At 40.3% G+C, this 20,156-nt stretch overlaps 1 protein-coding gene across 1 annotated transcript in view; it reads left to right on the top strand.

Annotated features, from left to right (window-relative positions):
- The first annotated feature begins 2,271 nt into the window (after positions 1–2,271).
- LOC100351945 (cytochrome P450 2C5-like) overlaps positions 2,272–20,156 on the top strand; it is a 51,778-nt gene continuing 33,893 nt past the window's right edge. Inside the window, exons 1-4 of the mRNA XM_089313620.1 lie at positions 2,272–2,489; positions 5,107–5,269; positions 5,450–5,599; positions 6,831–6,991. Coding sequence (XP_089169746.1) covers positions 2,322–2,489; positions 5,107–5,269; positions 5,450–5,599; positions 6,831–6,991 — 642 coding nt within the window. The 5' untranslated portion in view covers positions 2,272–2,321. The remainder of the gene's footprint in view (positions 2,490–5,106; positions 5,270–5,449; positions 5,600–6,830; positions 6,992–20,156) is intronic.

Here is a 20,156-nt window from a genome sequence, read left to right as displayed (position 1 = left end):
GAGAGGCAGCAGGCTTGACTCACGTTCCTGGAGCCATGCTACCTACGTGGTTGACTTGCATTGAGTTTCCTGCTCTCAGTTTTAGTCTGGCCAAGCACCAGTCAGTGTGGGAATCAGAGGAGTGAACCAGCATATGGGAGGTCTCTCTGTCTCATCTTTCTTTCCCAGTCCATCTCTCTACTTTTCAAAAAAATTGCACTGGATATTTTTAAACACTATGTGTGTATAAAAGGTAAAGCCAGGACCTCAGTTCAAAGGAAAGGAGGAGAAGCACAGCAGGGCCACTAATCTTCAAGGAGTAATGTGATTGCTGTACATAGAGTGACAGAGCTCATTATACCTAAAACAAATTGATGTGGTTCTGTTAAGAGTTTAGAACTCTGCGAATTAAACAAAAAAATTTCTTCTCTTTGCCCTGGATGTAGAATTCACCTAGAAGTGGAATTGTCCATGTTCTAAGTTTTTTGGCCCTAATTTCAATCAATTGTTGTGGTAATCATTAAATAAATCATGTTTATTTTGCAAGATACTGATTAGAGTGAGTCACGCAATAGTCAATAAAAGCACACTCTGAAAATATTCCTGAAAACAAGTGAAAGTAAAATATTTCATTGAGGAAGAGAAAAGACACAAGAAAAATAGGTAGTTCAGAAGTGTAACATCAGCAGTTTGTGTGTCTTTGGCCTTGGGACTGAATCTCAAAGCCCAGTTTCTTCATCTCTCAAATGAAAATGATTTTACCTAAGGCAACAGTACCAGAATTCAATGAATTTTATGGGGGTGAAACTCTGTTAGTTTTCAGATCTCTATTCATGGCAAATAAAATATTCTCTAAGTTGTTCTCAACAAGACTTAATTTTACAAAAATGGCTTTGAACACTCTGGCCTCAGAATCAGCCCTTAAGGCATTCAGATCTGGCTGAAAAGCCCATGAGAGTATTTCAGGCATGGAAAGCCAAGACACTGTGGCAAAAAAAAAAAAATGACCTAAATGAAAGATCTCTGCGAGTGAGTTCCCAGTGGAAAGAACAGGTCATCAAAGAAGAAGGTACCTTTCTCTGAAGGGAGGAGAGAACTTCCACTTTGACTATGACCTTGTCTAAATATGATCAGAGTTGGTGAACTTAAAAGGCTTCCTTAGCCTTGGCGACTCATAACAAGAGCCTAGGGTGATTACTGATGCCATAAACAAAAGTGTCAATTTGTTAAGTCAACAAGAGGAGTCACTGTGCACTTACTCCTCATGTAGGATTTCTGTCATTGTGCTGTACATTGTGATTTAATGCTATAACTAGTACTCAAACAGTATTTTTCACTTTGTGTTTCTATGTGGGTGCAAACTGTTGAAATCTTTACTAAATATATGCTAAACTGATCTTCTTTATATAAAGAGAATTGAAAATGAATCTTGATGTGAATGGAATGGGAGGGAGAGGGAAAGAGGATGGTTTCGGGTGGGAGGGAAGTTATTGGGGGGGGAGCCATTGTAATCCATAAGCTGTACTTTGGAAATTTATATTCATTAAATAAAAGTTAAAAAAATTTATTTAAAAAACTCTCCAAAACCAAAATTTAACACAACACCCACATTCCTTTCTGTAACTTGTGAGCCCTGTAACCCTGGCCAAGTTTTCTGTTTCTAGGAATCGCTACTTATTTTTTTGAAAAGTAAGAATTAATATTCTCTGAATTCTAGTGGTTTTCTTTTAAAATTTAATGTTGAAAACCATGGCAATTTGTTCAGTTAGTGATTTGGTTATTTCTGGTCTTTCAATATTGATGGTTCAGGTTACTTCTAATGTGTAGTTATCTATAAAACTATTAGAGTATATTAAATATTTTAATAGCTGACATTTAAGTACATAGTATCTGAATTTTTAACATAGCTTCAAGACACAATGACATATATTTTATATGCATATACAAAACATGGATATACACGTCATAGCATATTGTGATTTCTTTCACTCATAACTTCAGAAGTGGTCATTTTTCCCAGAAAAGAATTTAGCATAATTTCTTTGTGTCATCATTAACTCTCTATCAGGGTTCCATATTGAAACAACCTGCTTTGCTTTTTTTTTTTCAACTACCAATAAATGAGCACAACCCAGTACAATGAAATTGCAATTTCCCAAGTGGGCACAGGAAAGAGTATGATGTGTCTAAAGAGTATCTTGTTTTCATCTATGTCATGGAGGCAAAGTCCACTCAGGAGAGAGGATAAAGTGCATCATTGCTTGACCCTTCAGAGAAGCATATTAGCAAGAGTGGTATAAAGCCTGTGCTTCCCAGCTCACAGGGATACCAGGAAGAAGAGAATGGATCCAGTTGTGGTCCTGGTGTTGGGGCTCTGCTGTTTACTTCTCCTTTCTCTCTGGAAGCAGAATTCTGGGAGAGGGAAGCTCCCTCCTGGCCCCACTCCTTTCCCCATCATTGGAAATATTCTCCAGATAGATGCTAAGGACATCAGCAAATCCCTAACTAAGGTAAGTATTCATTATGCTCCTCCTGTGGCATACAAAGGGAAAATAGATTGACTCTTTTTAAAATAAAATCTATTCCTGGATGCACACTCTTATAACAGATGATTATAAACCAAAATGCTCCCTATAAGCTTTGGTGCTGCTTCTACCAATTTCAGGAGTTGAGTAGAGATATATTTAGGTCCCTGTAGATAGAATAAAAATAACTAAGTGACCAAAATCAGGAGTACGGCTGACCTTTGTTTCTTTTAGCCATTTGCCTGAACATCAGTGATAAGTGAAGAGCTTCTGATAGAAATTTCATTCAAGAAATCATCTATTGTATTATACATGGGGTTTGTTTTTTCAGAATAGCCATGGAAATTGAACTTCTCTGCAGAATCAATAAAAACTGGCATCACTATCGGTTCTGGATTAGTCTAGGTGAATGAAAGAAAGAAGTAAACATTCAGTGGCCAACTGGTGGCATCAGAATTCTTTTAGATTCTGTGAAACCCTGCTGTGTGGCCCAGAATGCTACAGGATGGAAGAAGCTGCTCCTCCCTGGGATGCTGCTTGCAATGTCATGACCCTGCCTCTGGTGCTGCTGCTGCTTCTTATTCTTCCTCTTCTTCTACTCCTTCTCCTTCTCTTCCTTGTCCTCATCCTCCTCCTACTGCTCCTCCTCCGTCTCACCCCCTCTTCTCCCTTGTCCCTCTTCCCTCCTTACCCTCCTCCTTTTCTTTTTTATCCTTTTCTTCTCCTCCTCCTCCATCATCTTCTTCTTGTTCTTCTACTCCTCCTTCTTATTCTTCTTCAAGACTTATTTGATTTCATCAAAAGACAGAGTGACAGAAACATAGTACAGACAAAGCACGAGATCTCCTGGCCAGCACTGCAGCAAAGCAGCTTGAGCTTCTTTTTGTGATGCCGCCATCTCATACCGGAACCTGTTCAGGACCAGGCTGCTCTACATCTGATCCAGGTACCTGCTAATGCACTTGGGAAAGCATCAGAGCACTGTGAAATTTCTTGCACCCCTGCACCCACATGGGAGACTGGAAGAAGCTCCTGGCTTCTGGAATCAGCAATTTGGGTAGTGAAAGAAAAGTTTGAAGGTCTCTCTCTTTCTCTCTCTCTCTCTCTCTCTTTCTCTCTCCCCTCCACTTTCTGTATCACTGCCTTTTAGTTAAACAAACATAAAAAAGAGATCCCAGGCTGGGGCTGTGGCATAGCAGGTAAAGCCGTAGCCTCCAGTCCTCCAGTGCTGGCATCCCAAACGGACTTCAGTTCGAGTCTGGCTACTCCACTTCCGATTCAGCTATCTGCTATGGCTTATGAAAGCAGTAGAAGATGGCCAAAGTGCTGGGGTTCCTTCAATGGAGTAGGAGACCCAGAAGAAGCTCCTGGCTTCAGATTGGCCCAGATCCAGCCAATGTGGCCATTTGATAAGTGAATCATTAAATGGAAGACCTCTCTCACTCCCTCTCTCTCCTTCTGCTTCTTTAAATATTTCAAATAAATAAATAATCTTTAAGAGAGAGATCCCATCTGCTATTTGACTGCACAAAGTGCTGGAGTGATCAGGGCTGAGACAGGTCAGAGCCAGGAGCAAAGAACTCTTCCTGGTCTCCCACATGGGTGGCAGATTTTTTATAAGATTTATTTTAATTATTTGAAAGGTAAAGTGACAGAAAGATATACACAGAAGAAGATATCTTGTTTGTTCTCTTTCTGTCTAAATTTGCCAGTAGTCGGCCGGCGCCGCGGCTCACTAGGCTAATCCTCCGCCTAGCGGCGCCGGCACACCGGGTTCTAGTCCCGGTTGGGGAGCCGGATTCTGTCCCGGCTGCCCCTCTTCCAGGCCAGCTCTCTGCTGTGGCCAGGGAGTGCAGTGGAGGATGGCCCAGGTGCTTGGGCCCTGCACCCCATGGGAGACCAGGAAAAGCACCTGGCTCCTGGCTCCTGCCATTGGATCAGCGCGGTGCGCCGGCCGCAGCACGCCGGCCACGGTGGCCATTGGAGGGTGAACCAACGGCAAAGGAAGACCTTTCTCTCTGTCTCTCTCGCTATCCACTCTGCCTGTCAAAAAAAAAAAATTCTTAAAAAAAAAGTAAAAAAAATAAATTTGCCAGTAGATTTCAAATTTTGCTGGGCATTAGACTTACTTGGGGTGACGTTTAAGGACATACAACACTAATGACATTGGAACCCAACTGAGGCAGGATCCTCATGAGAAGGGCTTGCCATGTGATCCTGAAGTCATCTGGGTATTGATATCAAGTCACAGTGTTTGAAAAAGCAGCAAAAACCTCTGATTAATGGCTACAGGAAACTGGAGATTAATTTAGAATTCCAGTCCAGGTTTCTTTATTTATAAAATAGTACAATTAAATTGTTGAATGTATTAGTTGAGAATTAAATGTAAACTGCATACCAACTACCTATGCCATTGTATGGTGAATCATAGTTCATTTATGAGTGGCAGCCATAATAATCACTATCATATTTAGTTATAAATAAAACTATTTGAATCCACGTCAGAATAAAGAGATAACATAGACAATGCTAATTTCTGTCTGAATCAGACACACTATGTGGCTGACATGTGCTTTCTTGGTGATATTTGTTTATTTCCCAGTTCTCAGAACACTATGGCCCCGTGTTCACCGTGTTTCTGGGCATGAAGCCCACTGTGGTGCTGCATGGATACGAGGCAGTGAAGGAGGCCCTGGTTGATCTTGGAGAGGAGTTTGCTGGAAGAGGCAGCTTCCCTATGGCTGAAAAAGTTAGTAAGGGACTTGGTAAGTGTGTGTGTGTGTATGTGTGTGTTAAACAGTCGTAATAGGGTGGAAAGGATGGAAAACAGAGACTTGAAAAGCTCCTCAGACAGAACTTGGCCATTTGTGTGGCTGCCTCATGTCAGCTTCTTCCTACTTGCTGGGATCTCCCTCCCTCCTAGTTTCTGTTTCTCATTCTGGCAGGAATTGTTTTCAGCAATGCAAACACATGGAAGGAGATGCGCCGCTTCTCGCTCATGACCCTGCGGAATTTCGGGATGGGGAAGAGGAGCACTGAGGACCAAGTTCAAGAGGAGGCCCACTGCCTGGTGGAGGAGCTGAGAAAAACCAATGGTGGGTGACCCTTACCCCACATCGCTGACCTCACACTGCTCTCCTGAATATGCTGCCCTGGGAAACCTGGCAGGATGGGCGGAGCCTTCATTCTGAGGCCTGGCTGCCTCTCCCATGGTGGGAGGTTCGGTTTGGAGCAGAGAAGTGGGGAGTTTTTGCAGATCTGTGCTGTGTGTGCAGCATGGTTCTGCATCTGGTACGGGTGTGAATGTTCAGTTAGTACTCTCCTGTCCCAAATCAGTTTCCTTTATTTTCCAATCAGAAATCATGAAAGTAAGTTTTGAATGTAATTTCTGAAAGAATTGAAGAGCAATGTTTTCCCCATAGCCTGAATGCTGCTACTTATTGCAGAACATTTCAAGGTGGAAACTTGGCAAAGGCATATGGTGGCAATGACCCATCAGCCACTTAAGGGACAAGAACCAACTCCCGCGGGCATTCATATCTGCATGCTCAGCTTCACTGACATGTCTGAGGTTTCCCCAGGCCCGTGCCTAGTGCTGGACACCAGTGGTGCTATGTGCAGTTTAACTCCCTAGGCATATACTAACAAATTCCTGTCACTTACTATTCTCTATTATCAATATTTTTAAAAATCGCTGTACTTTTTGTATATACTCCCTTTATTAATTTATATTTTGAGTAAGTATATCCTGTAGCATAATACACAAATACTCTCCCATAAAATGATTTATTTAAAAAGATTTCCGGAGTTTATAACAGCTCTTAACTTCATTTTCAGAAGTAGAGAGTGTCTCTTTTCTACTTTGCTTTTCTCATTCTAGTCTTTGGAATCTGAGTCAGAAATTGTGATTATTATTTCTCCACATCCAAAAAGTCTACTACTCCGTGGTGCATTGTTCACAATGTTTCTGATTATCAGTCACATAAAAATTGCCTTGTCTAATAATGCTCTCCTCTAAGCAAAGAGAAATACTGAAAGTCAGGTATTTTGTAAATAATACATAGGTGCACACACAAATACCCAGGTCAAGGTTTTCCAGATTATCCTCTACCTCACTGGGGTAAAATGAAATTTCATCTAACAACTTAAATTTCTGTAATTGTTAAAAATATTTAAAATGTGTGACATAGAAACAACTAACTCAAGTCTCCTAATGTCCTGTACTGCATCATGTATTGCTTACAATTTCTAAATTACCATGGACAAAAGTAACAAGCTTCATATCTATATTTTAATGGTATTTTAAAATTGTTTTCAATTCTTCAGCCTCACCCTGTGATCCCACCTTTATCCTGGGCTGTGCTCCCTGCAATGTGATCTGCTCCATTATTTTCCATAATCGCTTTGATTATAAAGATGAGGAGTTTCTTAAACTGATGGAAATATTCAATGAAAATTTTAGGCTTCTGAGCTCTCCATGGTTGCAGGTGAGAGTAAGATCTTTTGCTCCTGAGAAACCATTTATGCTGCTTTATCTGATAGGCGCAAAGTTCTACATGACCAAGATGTGAAGAGAATGTTCAGACAGCACAGCCCCAGCAGAGTTTATGTCAATGAATATTGTAAAAGTGATGGAAACTTTTATTTACACACAGGAAAATGAGTGTCAGATACTGGACTAGTGCTTCTGTCCATTATCTTCTTGTCCTGTGATTTTTTAAAATTTATTGAACAGGTAAAGATTTAGACAGTGAGAGAGAGAGACAGAGAGAAAGGTTTTCCTTCCATTGGTTCACTCCCCAAATGGCTGCAACGGCCGGCGCGCTGCGCTGATCAGAAGCCAGGAGCCAGGTGCTTCTTCCTCGTCTCCCATGAGGGTGCAGGGCCCAAGCACTTGGGGCATCCTATACTGACTTCCTGGGCCACAGCAGAAAGCTGCACTGGAAGAGGAGCAACAGGCACTAGAACCCAGCACCCATATGGGATACCGGCAATGCAGGTGGAGGATTAGCTAATTGAGCCACAGCACTGGCCCCTTGTCCTATGATTTTTCCATTGAATTTCAAGTCTTGTTTTTACAAAGCCCACTTTGATGACTAGACAAAGAATGTCTTTGTCAATCAATGAATATCCATGTCCTTTTATTCTTAATATATTTATTTATTTGAAAGGCAGGATCAGAGAGAGAGAGAGAGAGAGAGATCGATCTTCCATCTGCTGGTTCATGTTCTGAATGCCCCAAAACCAGGGTTAGGCCAGGCAGCTGCGAGGAAGCAGGAACATACGTTCTTGAGCCATCACAGATTTCCTATTATATTTCAATTTTGTACCAAAGGATTTATGTAAAAATATGAGATTTTTCCCTTCCCTTTCTTATTGATTACAGTATTCAACCAAAAGTATTAAGTAGAACAAACAAAAAAAATACTAAAAGGGATAACATATTAAGTTGCTCATCAGCAGTCAGGGTGAGGGCTGATCAAGTCACCGTTTCTCATAGTGTTCATTTCATTTTAGCAGGTTTCTTTTTGGTGCTCAGTTAGTTGTCACCTATCAGGGAGAACAAGTGGTATTTGTCCCTTTGGGACTGGCTTATTTCACTCAGCATAATGTTTTCCAAATTCCTAACAGGGATCACTTTTCAGTTAAAATTTAAACACCTAAGAATAATTGTGTGTTAATTACAGAGTTCAACCAATGGTACTAGAACAAAAAAAAAATACTAAAATGGATAAAGTATTACATTGTACATCAATCGTCAGGACAAGAGCTAATCAAGTCACTGTTTCTCATAGTGTCCATTTCACTTCAACAAGTTTCCCCTTTGGTGCTCAGTTAGTTGTCGCCAATCAGGCAGAACATATATTTGTCCCTTTGGGACTGGCTTGATTCACTCAGCATGATGTTTTCCAAATTCCTCCATCTTGTTACAAATGACCGGGTTTCGTTGTTTTTGACTGCTGTAGAGTATTCGATAGAGTACACCACTGCTATCCAGTATAGTTCTGGAAGTTCTAGCCAGAGCTATTAGGCAAGAAAAAGAAATTAAAGGGATACAAATTGTGAAGGAAGAACTCAAACTATCCCTCTTTGCAGATGATATGATTCTTTATTTAGGGGGCCCAAAGAACTCTACTAACAGACTATTGGAACTCATAGAAGATTTTGGCAAAGTAGCAGGGTATAAAATCAACACACAAAAATCAACAGCCTTTGCCGTAGCTGAGAAAGAACTTCTAAGATCAATCCCATTCACAATAGCTACAAAAACAATCAAATACCTTGGAATAAATTGAACCAATGACATTAAGGATCTCTATGATGAAAATTACAAAACCTTAAAGAAAGAAATAAAAGAGGATATCAAGAAATGGAAAAATCTTCCATGCCCATGGATTGGAAGAATCATTATTATCAAAATGTCCATTCTCCCAAAAGCAATTTATACATTCAATGCAATACCAATCAAGATGCCGAAGACCTTCTTCTCAGATCTGGAAAAAATGATGCTAAAATTCATGTGGAGACAATGGAGACCTCGAATAGCTAAAGCAATCTTGTACAACAAAAACAGACCTGGAAGCATCACAATACCAGATTTCAGGACATACTACAGGGCAGTTGTAATCAAAACAGCATGGTACTGGTACAGAAACAGATGGATGGACCAATGGCACAGAATAGAAACACCAGAAATCAATCCAAACATCTACAGCCAACTCATATTTGATCAAGGATCCAAAACCAATCCTTGGAGTAAGGACAGTCGATTCATAAATGGTGCTGGGAAAATTGGATTTCCATGTGCAGAAGCATGAAGCAAGACCCCTACCTTACACCTTACACAAAAATGCACTCAACACGGATTAAAGACTTAAATCTATGGCCTGGCACCATCAAATTATTAGAGAGCATTTGAAAAACCCTGCAAGATATAGGTACCGGCAATGACTTCTTGGAAACACCCCAGAAGCACAGGCAGTCAAAGCCAAAATTAACATTTGGGATTGCATCAAATTGAGAAGTTTCTGTACTACAAAAGAAACAGTCAGGAAAGTGAAGAGGCAACCAACAGAATGGGAAAAAATATTTGCAAACTATGCAACTGATAAAGGGTTGATAACCAGAATCTACAAAGAAATCAAGAAACTCCACAACATCAAAACAAACAACCCACTTAAGAGATGGGCCAAGGACCTCAATAGACATCTTTCAAAAGAAGAAATCCAAATGGCCAACAGACACATGAAAAAATGTTCAAGATCACTAGCAATCAGGGAAATGCAAATCAAAACCACAATGAGGTTTCACCTCACCCCAGTTAGAATGGATCACATTCAGAAATCTACCAACAACAGATGCTGGAGAGGATGTGGGGAAAAAGGGACACTAACCCACTATTGGTGGGAATGCAAACTGGTCAAGCCACTATGGAAGTCAGTCTGGAGATTCCTCAGAAAGCTGAAGATAACCCTACCATTCAACCCAGCAATCCCACTCCTTGGAATTTACCCAAAGGAAATGAAATTGGCAAACAAACAGTCTGCACATTAATGTTTATTGCAGCTCAATTCACAATAGCTAAGACCTGGAACCAACCCAAATGCCCATCAACAGTAGACTGGATAAAGAAATTATGGGGCATGCACCTTCATTTTATTGAGAGATTTGCCGAGCACAGTACTCTGGACTGACAGTTTCTTTTCTCTTTGGACTTAAACTATGTCTCTCCATTCTCTCTTACCCTGTAGGGTTTCTGAAGAGACAGCAACTGGCAGTTTAATTGGAGATCCTCTCCTCTGAAGGAAATCTGGCATTTCCCTCATGGAGATTTTAGACATTTAACAATATTTCCTGTATTCATTACTTTTGAAAGCTTAAGCAAAATGTGTCATAGAGAAGATCTTTTCTTTTTCTCCAAATTAGTAAAGTTTTCTGCTATTATTTCACTGAATATGCTGTCTAATCCATTGTCTCTTTCCACACCTCTAGGAACTCCTAAGACACATGAGTTAGGTAATTTGAGAGTATCTCATAAATCTCAAACACTAATTTTAGTTTTTGTCATTGTTGTTTCTTTTTCTCCTCTTTCTTGTCCTCCACTTCCTCCTCTTTTTCTTTTTGGTCTGACTAGATATTTCCAAAAATTTGTCTTCTAGTCTCAGAAATTCTTCCTTCTACCTCACCAAATCTTTTTCTAAAGTTTTCCAGTGTGTTTTTTTATTTGACATGTTGAATTCCTGATTTCTGATGTTTCAGCTTGATTTTTCCTCAATCACTTTATTCCCAGGAAAATTTTTCATCCATGCCTTGTATGGATTTCTTTATCTCATGAATTTGCTTCTCATTGTTTTTGAGTAATCTTATGATCCATTCTGCTTTTGAATTTCTTTTCAGGAATTTAATCAATTTCTTAATCTTCACATTCGGATATTGAAGTGTTGTGTTTCTTTGGGGGAGTTATTTTTTCTTCCTTGTTCATGTTTCTCGTATTTCTGCATTTAATTGTAGGCAATTGTTGAAACACTTGTTGTTTTTGGTAGCATGAAAGAGACATAGAGATAGGTAGAGAGAAAGGTAGAGATTTCCCTTTAAGAGTTCCCCTCACCAATGGTCACAAAAGCCAGGAAAGCCTGGGTCAGGCAAAAACCATGGGACAGATACTGCATCTGAGGCTCCCGTGTGTGGCAGAAGACCAAACACTTGAATCATTTTGTGCTGCTTTTATAGGTATATTATTGGGAACTGGATTGGTTGTGGAGCAGCCAAGACTATACGAAATTTCATATGTGATGCGAGCATCTCAGGTGGTGGGTTAACATGCAGTGCCACAATGCCTTCCCCAAGAACTTGATAGCTATTTGGTATCAGCTGGAACTACATAGATCCTCCACCACTGTAAATTTTCTTTGTACAGTTAAAAATACTGTATTTGTTACATTCACAGTTACACACTGGAAGTGATTACCCTCTCTTTTTGTTATTTTCAGGAAAACGGATATGTGTGGGAGAGGGCCTGGCCCGCATGGAGCTGTTTTTGTTCCTGACCTCCATTTTGCAGAACTTTAAACTGCAATGTCTGGTTGAGCCAAAGGACCTGGACATCACTGCAGTTGTCAATGGATTTGTTTCTGTGCCACCTTCGTTCCAGCTCTGCTTCATTCCTGTTTGAAAAGGAGCAGACTGGCTTCTACTGTGCCATCATTTCAAAGGCATTGTCCATCACCTTACTGCATTTGAGACATCTTCTTTAACTTTTCTCACATCTTACTATTCCCTTAAGATCTAGTGAAAACCTAACTTCTGTGGGTGATCCCCTGAGACTGCCTGCCCTGACCATGCAGGAGGTAGAGAGGACATGGTCGTGCCATGCCTCCTGGGAGGGACCCCACAGCCTGGCTGCTGGCAGGTGGCGGGAGCCCCAAGCACATTTCCCTCCATTCCTGCCACTCAGGTAAACTGCTCCCAGCTGTGTCCCAAGCCCATCAAGAAAGCTACTGTAGCCTATGTGACTTTCAAGATGATTGGAGGAGCATATCGGTACCAATATTGCCTCTATCTTATAGAATTAGTGCTGCCCTGAATTGGTTACACCCCTTCTGCCTTCCCTTGAGAAAGTGTGCATGCTCATTAAGAAAGTAGATGCATTCACTGAAATTTGTCTCCAGTGCTGCTTGCCAAAGAGCGCCGTTGCCCTATCCATGCTGACAGTGTGCAGGCCTTGCAAGAGGAACCCTTAAATCTCCATTAAGGTAGTTTCATTGCTGTGCATTGAGATTTAATGCTATAACGAGTACTCAAATAATATATTGCACTTTGTGTTTCTATGGGGGTGCAAACTGTTGAAATCTTTACTTAATGCATACTAAACTGATCCTCTGTAAAAAAAAAAAAAAAAAAAAAAAAAAAAAAAAAAGAAACTATCAACTCCCAACTTGACTCTCACTGGGATTAAACATGACAATAGGTCTGATCTGATTTCATCATCATTAAAAAAAATCATCTATTATTTTTCACTTTATGTTTCTGTGTGGGAGCAAACTGTTGAAATCCTTACTTAATGTATACTAAGCTGATCTTCTGTATATTAAGATAATCGAAAATGAATCTTGATGTGAATGGAAGGGGAGTGGGAGTGGGAAAGGGGAGGGTTGTGGGTGGGAGGGACGGTATGGGGGGGAAGCCATAGTAATCCATTATTCGTACTTTGGAAACGTATATTCATTAAATAAAAGTTAAAAAAAAAATAAAAAAAATAAATAAAAAAATAAAAAAAAAAAGGTAGTTTCATAGGGTCATTTTGTAAGAATATCTGCTATCCCTATATTTTGCAACATTTAGACTGATTCCCACATGAACTAACAGTATCAATGGCAATTTACCATATGTTAATCTAAAACAGAAAACATAGTAAGAATAGAAGCATTCTTCCTGTGCAGGCCTGGCACACCAGTCAAACAGAACCTGAAGGAGGGAGTGGGAATGAAAAGAGGGACAAGGGCACAGAGAATAGAGCCAAGACAACAAGGCTGATCAAGACTTGTTTATTCCAGCATCTCCAAGATACTTATACATAACTAGGTGTAGCTCAAGGCAACTCAGAAGTTAACAACACATGCAGGCATCTTATCGGGCTTTCCACAACACTGACACAACATAGTAAATTTTAGCAGAGTGTTCTTGTTTGATTATTCTCCTTCAACATGGGAGTATGTGACTTTTTTCTTCCCAGGAATTCCACAAGCCAAGATTGACCTTGACTTGTCTATGACTTGTTCATGGGCTGCCTAATCTCTCCTTTTTTATTTAATTGACAATGGCCTCTGTCTTAGGTTGCCCTCAGTCATCTCTGTCCTTACCCATCATCGGTAACTCTAGCAGCTTGGCCTAGATCCCTGTCTTAGGTTGGTACAGGTTGCTGAGCGTCTTACCCATCATTGCATACCATTCCAGCTTGATATTAGGTGAAAGGTGAAATATACAGCCAAATATCAATTATTTTGATTAGAAAGGAGGCTTGGTACAAAGTTTTACATGATGAATCTCAGTCCAAATAGACTGTAGTGAAGTTAACACAAGTTGCAGAGCACACAGAAAACATCCCAGACAAAGTAGGAAAAGCAGTAGCAGTCCAGCCAACATTAATAACCAATGAATCCATTGGAACCCTCCAAATGATAGGGGGTTGTTAATGAACATGTGTTGCATTTCATTTTTAAGCTTATCAATAACAGACTCTATATACGGCACATTGTTAGTAATATTAAAACAACATCCCCCAGGTACAGATTCACAGCTTTTATGATCTTTTAACAGCAAGTAATCAATAGCTGCACAGTTTAAAAGTACTTCTGAGTGAACTTGATCCAATTCTTCAGCTATGTTGGATAGCGCAGAAGCAGTAAGATTAATTGTCATGGTCACCAAACATGCAAGCCTTCGTAGTCCATGATTATTTCCATATGCCAATCCAGGAACTCCTACTAGCGATATATCCATGGTAAAGGCAATGTCATCTCCAATTAAGATGACATTATCATAACAGTTCTCAGGTAATGAGCGTCACTGTCGTGTCTTTGGAAATACAGATGTCAGCATCGGGGCCACAGGGCCCAGCGAGCAGTTGCGGAAATCATCAGGGGCTAACGATGTAAAAGTATATTAGCTGCATAAAAAAAAACCATCCTTTAAGAGCCCACGTCCCATACCAGTACTGGATCAGGTCCTTTCCATTGATTGGTGACAGGATCCCCATTTCACCATTGCTCTTTTCCCAGGTGTTTGTGGATGCAAGTGTCAATCAGCTGCAGAACGACCATCTTTCCAATGTGAGAAAATTTTAAATGAATAAAGCATGTGAGAGCCATTTGTTAGGAGAATGGGCAGAAACCCCAAACTCCCCCTTTTTATTTTATTTAAATATTGCTTTAAAGTATTATGAAACAATGCCTTGACCCTGAGAATCATAGGGAATGCCAGTAACATGAAATATAAAAAAGGTTGCGCAAAAAGTTTTAAAAGAGGCAGACATACAAGCAGGTCCATTAACCATCTTAATCTGCTTTGGAGTTCCTAGGGAAGCAAAAGCTTGCAAGCAATGGGCAATAACATGTATTGTAGTTTCACCTGTATGTAAGGAAGCAAAATTAAATTTAGAACAGGTATCAATAGACAAATGTATATATTTTTGTTTACCTTTGTCATAGTTGATTGGGGACAATCTTCTGGATGTAAAGGTATTGTATAAATACAATCTTTTAAATCTATTATTACAATATAAGAGTCCTTTGGAATTGTAGTAGGCAACGGTAAACCTGGTTGCAAGGCCCCCATAATTTCCATAGTAACATTAACCACCCTAAGGTCCTGAAGCAACCGCCATCTCCCAGATTTCTTTTTGATAACAAAAATAGGACCATTCCAAGAATTAGAAGGAACTATATGTCCTGCTGTTAATTGTTCCTCCACCAATATCTGCAGCATTTGTCTTTTCCTGCAGTAAAGGCCATTGATCCACCCACATGGGATCATCTGATTTCCATTTTATTTTTTCCTCATGGGGCACAGGTTGATCAGTGGTCATCATGGGAATCCTAAAACATTTCAATCAGGATTAACAGTTAAAGTAACAGGAGATGTAATGCCTTGTTGTTGTCTACCTAAACACTTACCTGGCAAGTGACCCTGTTGAAGCATATTAGTGGTAACAACTTCATTTGGACTACACATTAAAGCCCCCATTTGTGTTAAAACATCTTGCCCCCAGAGATTCATGGGCAGTCCTTCTAAAATATATGGTTGGAATGTGCCTGTATTGCCTGCTTCATCTTCCTATTGCAACAATTTGGAACTTTGTTCTAATCTCTGACTCTGACTCTGACCAATACCTCATAACTGAGTCATAGTTAATTCTTTTTTCCATCCTTTAGGCCAATTTTTTGCAGAAATGACAGAAAAATCATCTCCCGTATGTAGTAACCCCACAAACAATTTTTCATTCAATTTTAATTGAAATTTTGGCTTGTCCTTTGTTATAGGATGGACCCAATAAGCATCTGAAGACCCAAAACCTCCTTCCCCACAGGAATACCCCAATGTGGCTCCAAATAAGGCAAGAGGAAGAAGGACCAGCTGAGCAATGTGCTGTCCAGGAGAAAGTGTGACAATAGTACCATTAGCTTGGGCCATCATTTTAATTTCTCCCATGAAATTTTCATCTATAACCCCAGGGAAAACTTGCAATCCAGTCATAGTAGTGCTACTTCTTTCTAACAAAAGCCAAAAAATCCCTTAGGTAGCAATCCACTGATCCCTGTAGGGAGGGCCTGAGGCTGGCCCCGCTGACAGTTTCCCAAACTCTGTTTTTAATGAATTATCTTCTTTATCAGTTTTGGAGTGGCATTCGTTGGCCCAATGCCTTCCCCTTTAGCACCAGGGGCAAATCCCAGGAGGAGCCTTCTTTTGATTTTTGTCTTTTGGACAATTTTTGTACATGCCCCTGCTGCCCACATTTAGAGCACCTTCATTTTGGGGGCATAACCCTCCTTGTTGATTTTTGTAATGACATACCATGTAGAGTGGCAGGTCCTGAATGTCCTGTTTTTAAGTGAATCCATTTTGTTAATCCTTCATCAAAGGGACTGTCATAGAACATGTCAGTCACAGAAGCCAATTGATCCATGCCTGCATTGTACTTATGTTTTGCAGAATTTACAGTACTGTGGGCATCACTAGGCAATCTTCACACAGCACTGGAAAAAGCTCCATACTGAGAATCAAACATTATTAGTAATCATCACGGGCATGTTTAATGTTCAGCTTGACTGAGTTCCCCAGGATGAAACAGCAGTAGCAGAGGGTTACTTCAGTTCCCTCTTAAAGGCCTCAAATACAAGGGTGGCTCATTGCCAAGATTTTAGGCAAGCACTGTGTCCCTGTCCCATCCCAGATCTTGGCCAGAGAGCAGAGACACGAAGAATGCTCACCTGTTTATAAGAAACATTCCTTTATCCCCGCCCCAGGAACTCGCCAGGCTCCCATGGAGCAGAAGGTCATCCAGCAGACAAGTTACTTGTTTATCAGAGCTGAACCTAGATACAAGCCTCTCCATCCCAAAAATCTGTCCTTACATTTGGCCCTATGGTTGCATTGAAGTGTAGGTGTAATTAACACACCATAAGAATACAATACAAATTTTTCATACAAGCATACATCCAGCAATCAAACACAATCATATTCAATGTGTTTTAAGGATAAATTGAAACATATCTGAGGGGGAATTAGCCTCTTATTACCTGTAATTGTTACATTTTTGCAGGTTTGTGGAATCTTAACTATTCGCGGCATATTTTGATTTACATTTTTTTGTAAAGCAAACCAAGCATAATCTGTCCAAGCATTCCTAGCAATAATAGAGGCAGAGTTAGTACATAATACAAAAACAGAATGGGTAATACTGAATTCAGTGATGGAAGAATTACATTGTTTTACTGCAGTTTGGACACTTTGTCACCACAGTTTCTCATTTCACATAGTAAGATTTACTTTACAGCAGATAACATTTCCTTCAAGTGAAATATTAAAATGCAGGGAGGGGGTATCCAGTGTACACTGATCTATATTTTTTAAGTCCCAGTGTTTCTTATCCGCAACACCCTCTTCAGCAAACCAAGGACTAATTTTCTCAACAGCACTGATAAATTGCTCTACAGTTTGTTTCTTTAACCCTATTCTCTACATCTGCAATAACGTTGTTACAGCCTTTACTGCTTGCTTACCTTGTTTTTATAGCCTTTATCACAGCTTGCTTTGTTTCTGTAAATGCACATTTAAATCTTTTCCAAGCAAATCCCAATGTTGCTCATCCATGACTCCTTCTTCTGCAAACCAAGGACTGACTATTCCTATAGCATCAGTGAACGGTTCTATGGCTTGCTTTTTTTAACCCTATTCCCTCTGTCTGTAATGGAGTCTGTATAGCCTTTCTCATGACCTGCTTAGCTTGTTCTTGTCCCACAATTGCCCCTTTCACACCTATCCACAGGCAAACCATCTTCCTCTCATTATTCTGTTGTCCCTGCAGCCTTTATGGCAGGGTTCCTCACTTCTGTCCCTCATATTCAGGTCCCTGTTTGGGCGCTACTTGTGCAGGCCTGGCACACCAGTCAAACAGAACCTGAAGGAGGGAGCGGGAATGGAAAGAGGGACAAGGGCACAGAGAATAGAGCCAAGACAACAAGGCTGATCAAGGCTTGTTTATTCCAGCATCTCCAAGACACTTATGCATAACTAGGTGTAGCTCATGGCAACTCAGAAGTTAACAACACATGCAAGCAACTTATCAGACTTTCTACCACACTGACACACATAGTTAATTTTAGCAGAGTGTTCTTGTTTGATCACTCTCCTTCAACATGGGAGTATGTGACTTTCTTCATCCCAGGAATTCCACAAGCCAAGACTGACCTTGATTTGTCTATGACTTGTTTATGGGATGCCAACATCTCCCCTCTGCATCTTCTAAATAAAAACATTACTACTTGCAGGGACATATTTCTGGGTTCTCTTCTTTTATTCAGGAAGGGAGAAAGAAATGAAAGATGATAGAATCCCAAGAGGCCACACAGCTCTTCATTACAAGTAGAGAGAGGGATGAAAGGGAAGAAAGCAGAAAGGTATCTTGTCTGGGTGTCACCTAGAGTTATTGGAGGCATTGCTTGAAAGAAAAACTATTCTAGGAATTGTTGAAACCTGTAGGGAAATACTGAAAGGATCAGCTAAAGTGAAGATGAACATTAAGTTTTACATCTTATGTTACTTTTTTCGTGTTAATATCCTCTTCCTATTGATAAAAAATCAAATAGAAAAAGCAAAAATAATTTTTTTCAACTAAAGTAAAATAAAATTTGGAGGGCCGGCACTGTGGTGTAGCAGGTAAAGCTGCCGCCTGCAGTGCTGGTATCCCATGTGGATGCTGGTTCAAGAACTTTCTGCTTTACTTATGATCTAGCTCTCTGCTACAGCCTGGGAAAGCAGTGGAAGATGGCCCAAGTCCTAGTTCCCCTGGATCTTTGTGGGAGACCCAGAAGAATCTCCTGGCTCCTGGCTTCAGATTGGCACAGCTGCAGCCATGGTGGCCAATTTGGGAGTGAACCCACCATGTTAAATATAAGAGTGGGAATAAGAGAGGGAAGAGATGTGCAATTTGGGACATGCTCAAGCTGACTTACCTCAAACAGTAGAGTTAGAAACATACCAGGGGATTCGAATTCAATCCCATCGAGGTGGCATGTACCAATGCCATCTCACTAGTCCCAGTGATCAATTTCTGTTCACAATTGATCATAATGTTAGGACTAAGAACCAAAGGGATCACATAAACAAGAATAGTGTCTGCAAATACTAGCTGATAGAATCAAAAAGGGAGAGAATGATCCAACATGGGAAGTGAGATACACAGCGGACCCATAGAATGGCAAATGTTCTAACAGCACTCTGGCCTCAGAATCAGCCCTTAAGGCGTGTGGTTCCAGCTGAAATGCCCATGAGAGTATTTCAGGCATGGAAAGCCAAGACACTCTGGGGGAAAAAAAAACCTAAATGAAAGATCTCCGCGAGTGAGATCCCAGTGGAAAGAATGGGTCATCAAAGAAGGAGGTACCTTTCTCTGAAGGGAGGAGAGAACTTCCACTTTGACCATGGACTTGTCTAAATATGATCAGAGTCAGTGAACTCAGGGGGCTTCCATAGCCTTGGCAACTTATGACAAGAGCCTAGGGTGATTACTGAGGCCATAAACAAGAGTGTCGATTTGTTAAGTCAACAACAGGAGTCACTGTGCACTTACTCCTCATGTAGGATCTTTGTCCTTAGTGTGCTGTACATTGAGATTTAATGCTATAACTAGTACTCAAACATTATTTTTCACTTTATGTTTCTGTGTGGGAGCAAACTGTTGAAATCTTTACTTAATGTATGCTAAACTGATCTTCTGTATATAAAGAGAATCGAAAATGAATCTTGATGTGAATGGAAGGGGAGAGGGAGTGGATAAGGTTAGGGTTGCGGGTTGGAGGGACATTATGGGGGGGAGCCATTGTAATCCATATTCTGTACTTTGGAAATTTATATTCATTAAATAAAAGTTAAAAAAAAAAGAAGGTCTCTCTCTCTCTCTCTCTCTCTATCTCTCTCTCTCTCCCTCTATGTGTGTATAACTCTTTCAAATAAATAAATAATGAATCTTTAAAAAATAAAATCACCTATGCATCTACAGAGTCGGGATCTAATGGACCATATTTCTTTAAAGTCTCTCTCAAACATTCTAAGAAGGCAGGGAAATTTTTCTGTGGCTTGTGATCTCTCAGGGAGAGTTTTGCACAAAGCAAGCTTGGGCGAAAAGACCTCAACTCACTTAAGCTAAATTTTTCCATTCTCTAGCTTGGTGGTGCACATTTTTTAAGTTCTGGGGATCAAAGGAATCTGAACGTTATAGGAGGCATAAAATGCCTACTGTAGATGGTTTGTTTCCCAGTTGAAATGAGAGGTTAAAGAAAGAAGTATCACTCCATCAAGAGGAAATATTGACAATTTGATGCAAGAGGATACAGATAGCCAATTCAATGGAATTAAGCATATAACATGTGGCATGAT

Source organism: Oryctolagus cuniculus, chromosome 15, assembly GCF_051225735.1.
Source record: "Oryctolagus cuniculus isolate XC-2025 breed Fujian yellow rabbit chromosome 15, ASM5122573v1, whole genome shotgun sequence".
NCBI lineage: Eukaryota > Metazoa > Chordata > Mammalia > Lagomorpha > Leporidae > Oryctolagus > Oryctolagus cuniculus.
This window is presented reverse-complemented; position numbering and strand designations above follow the sequence as displayed.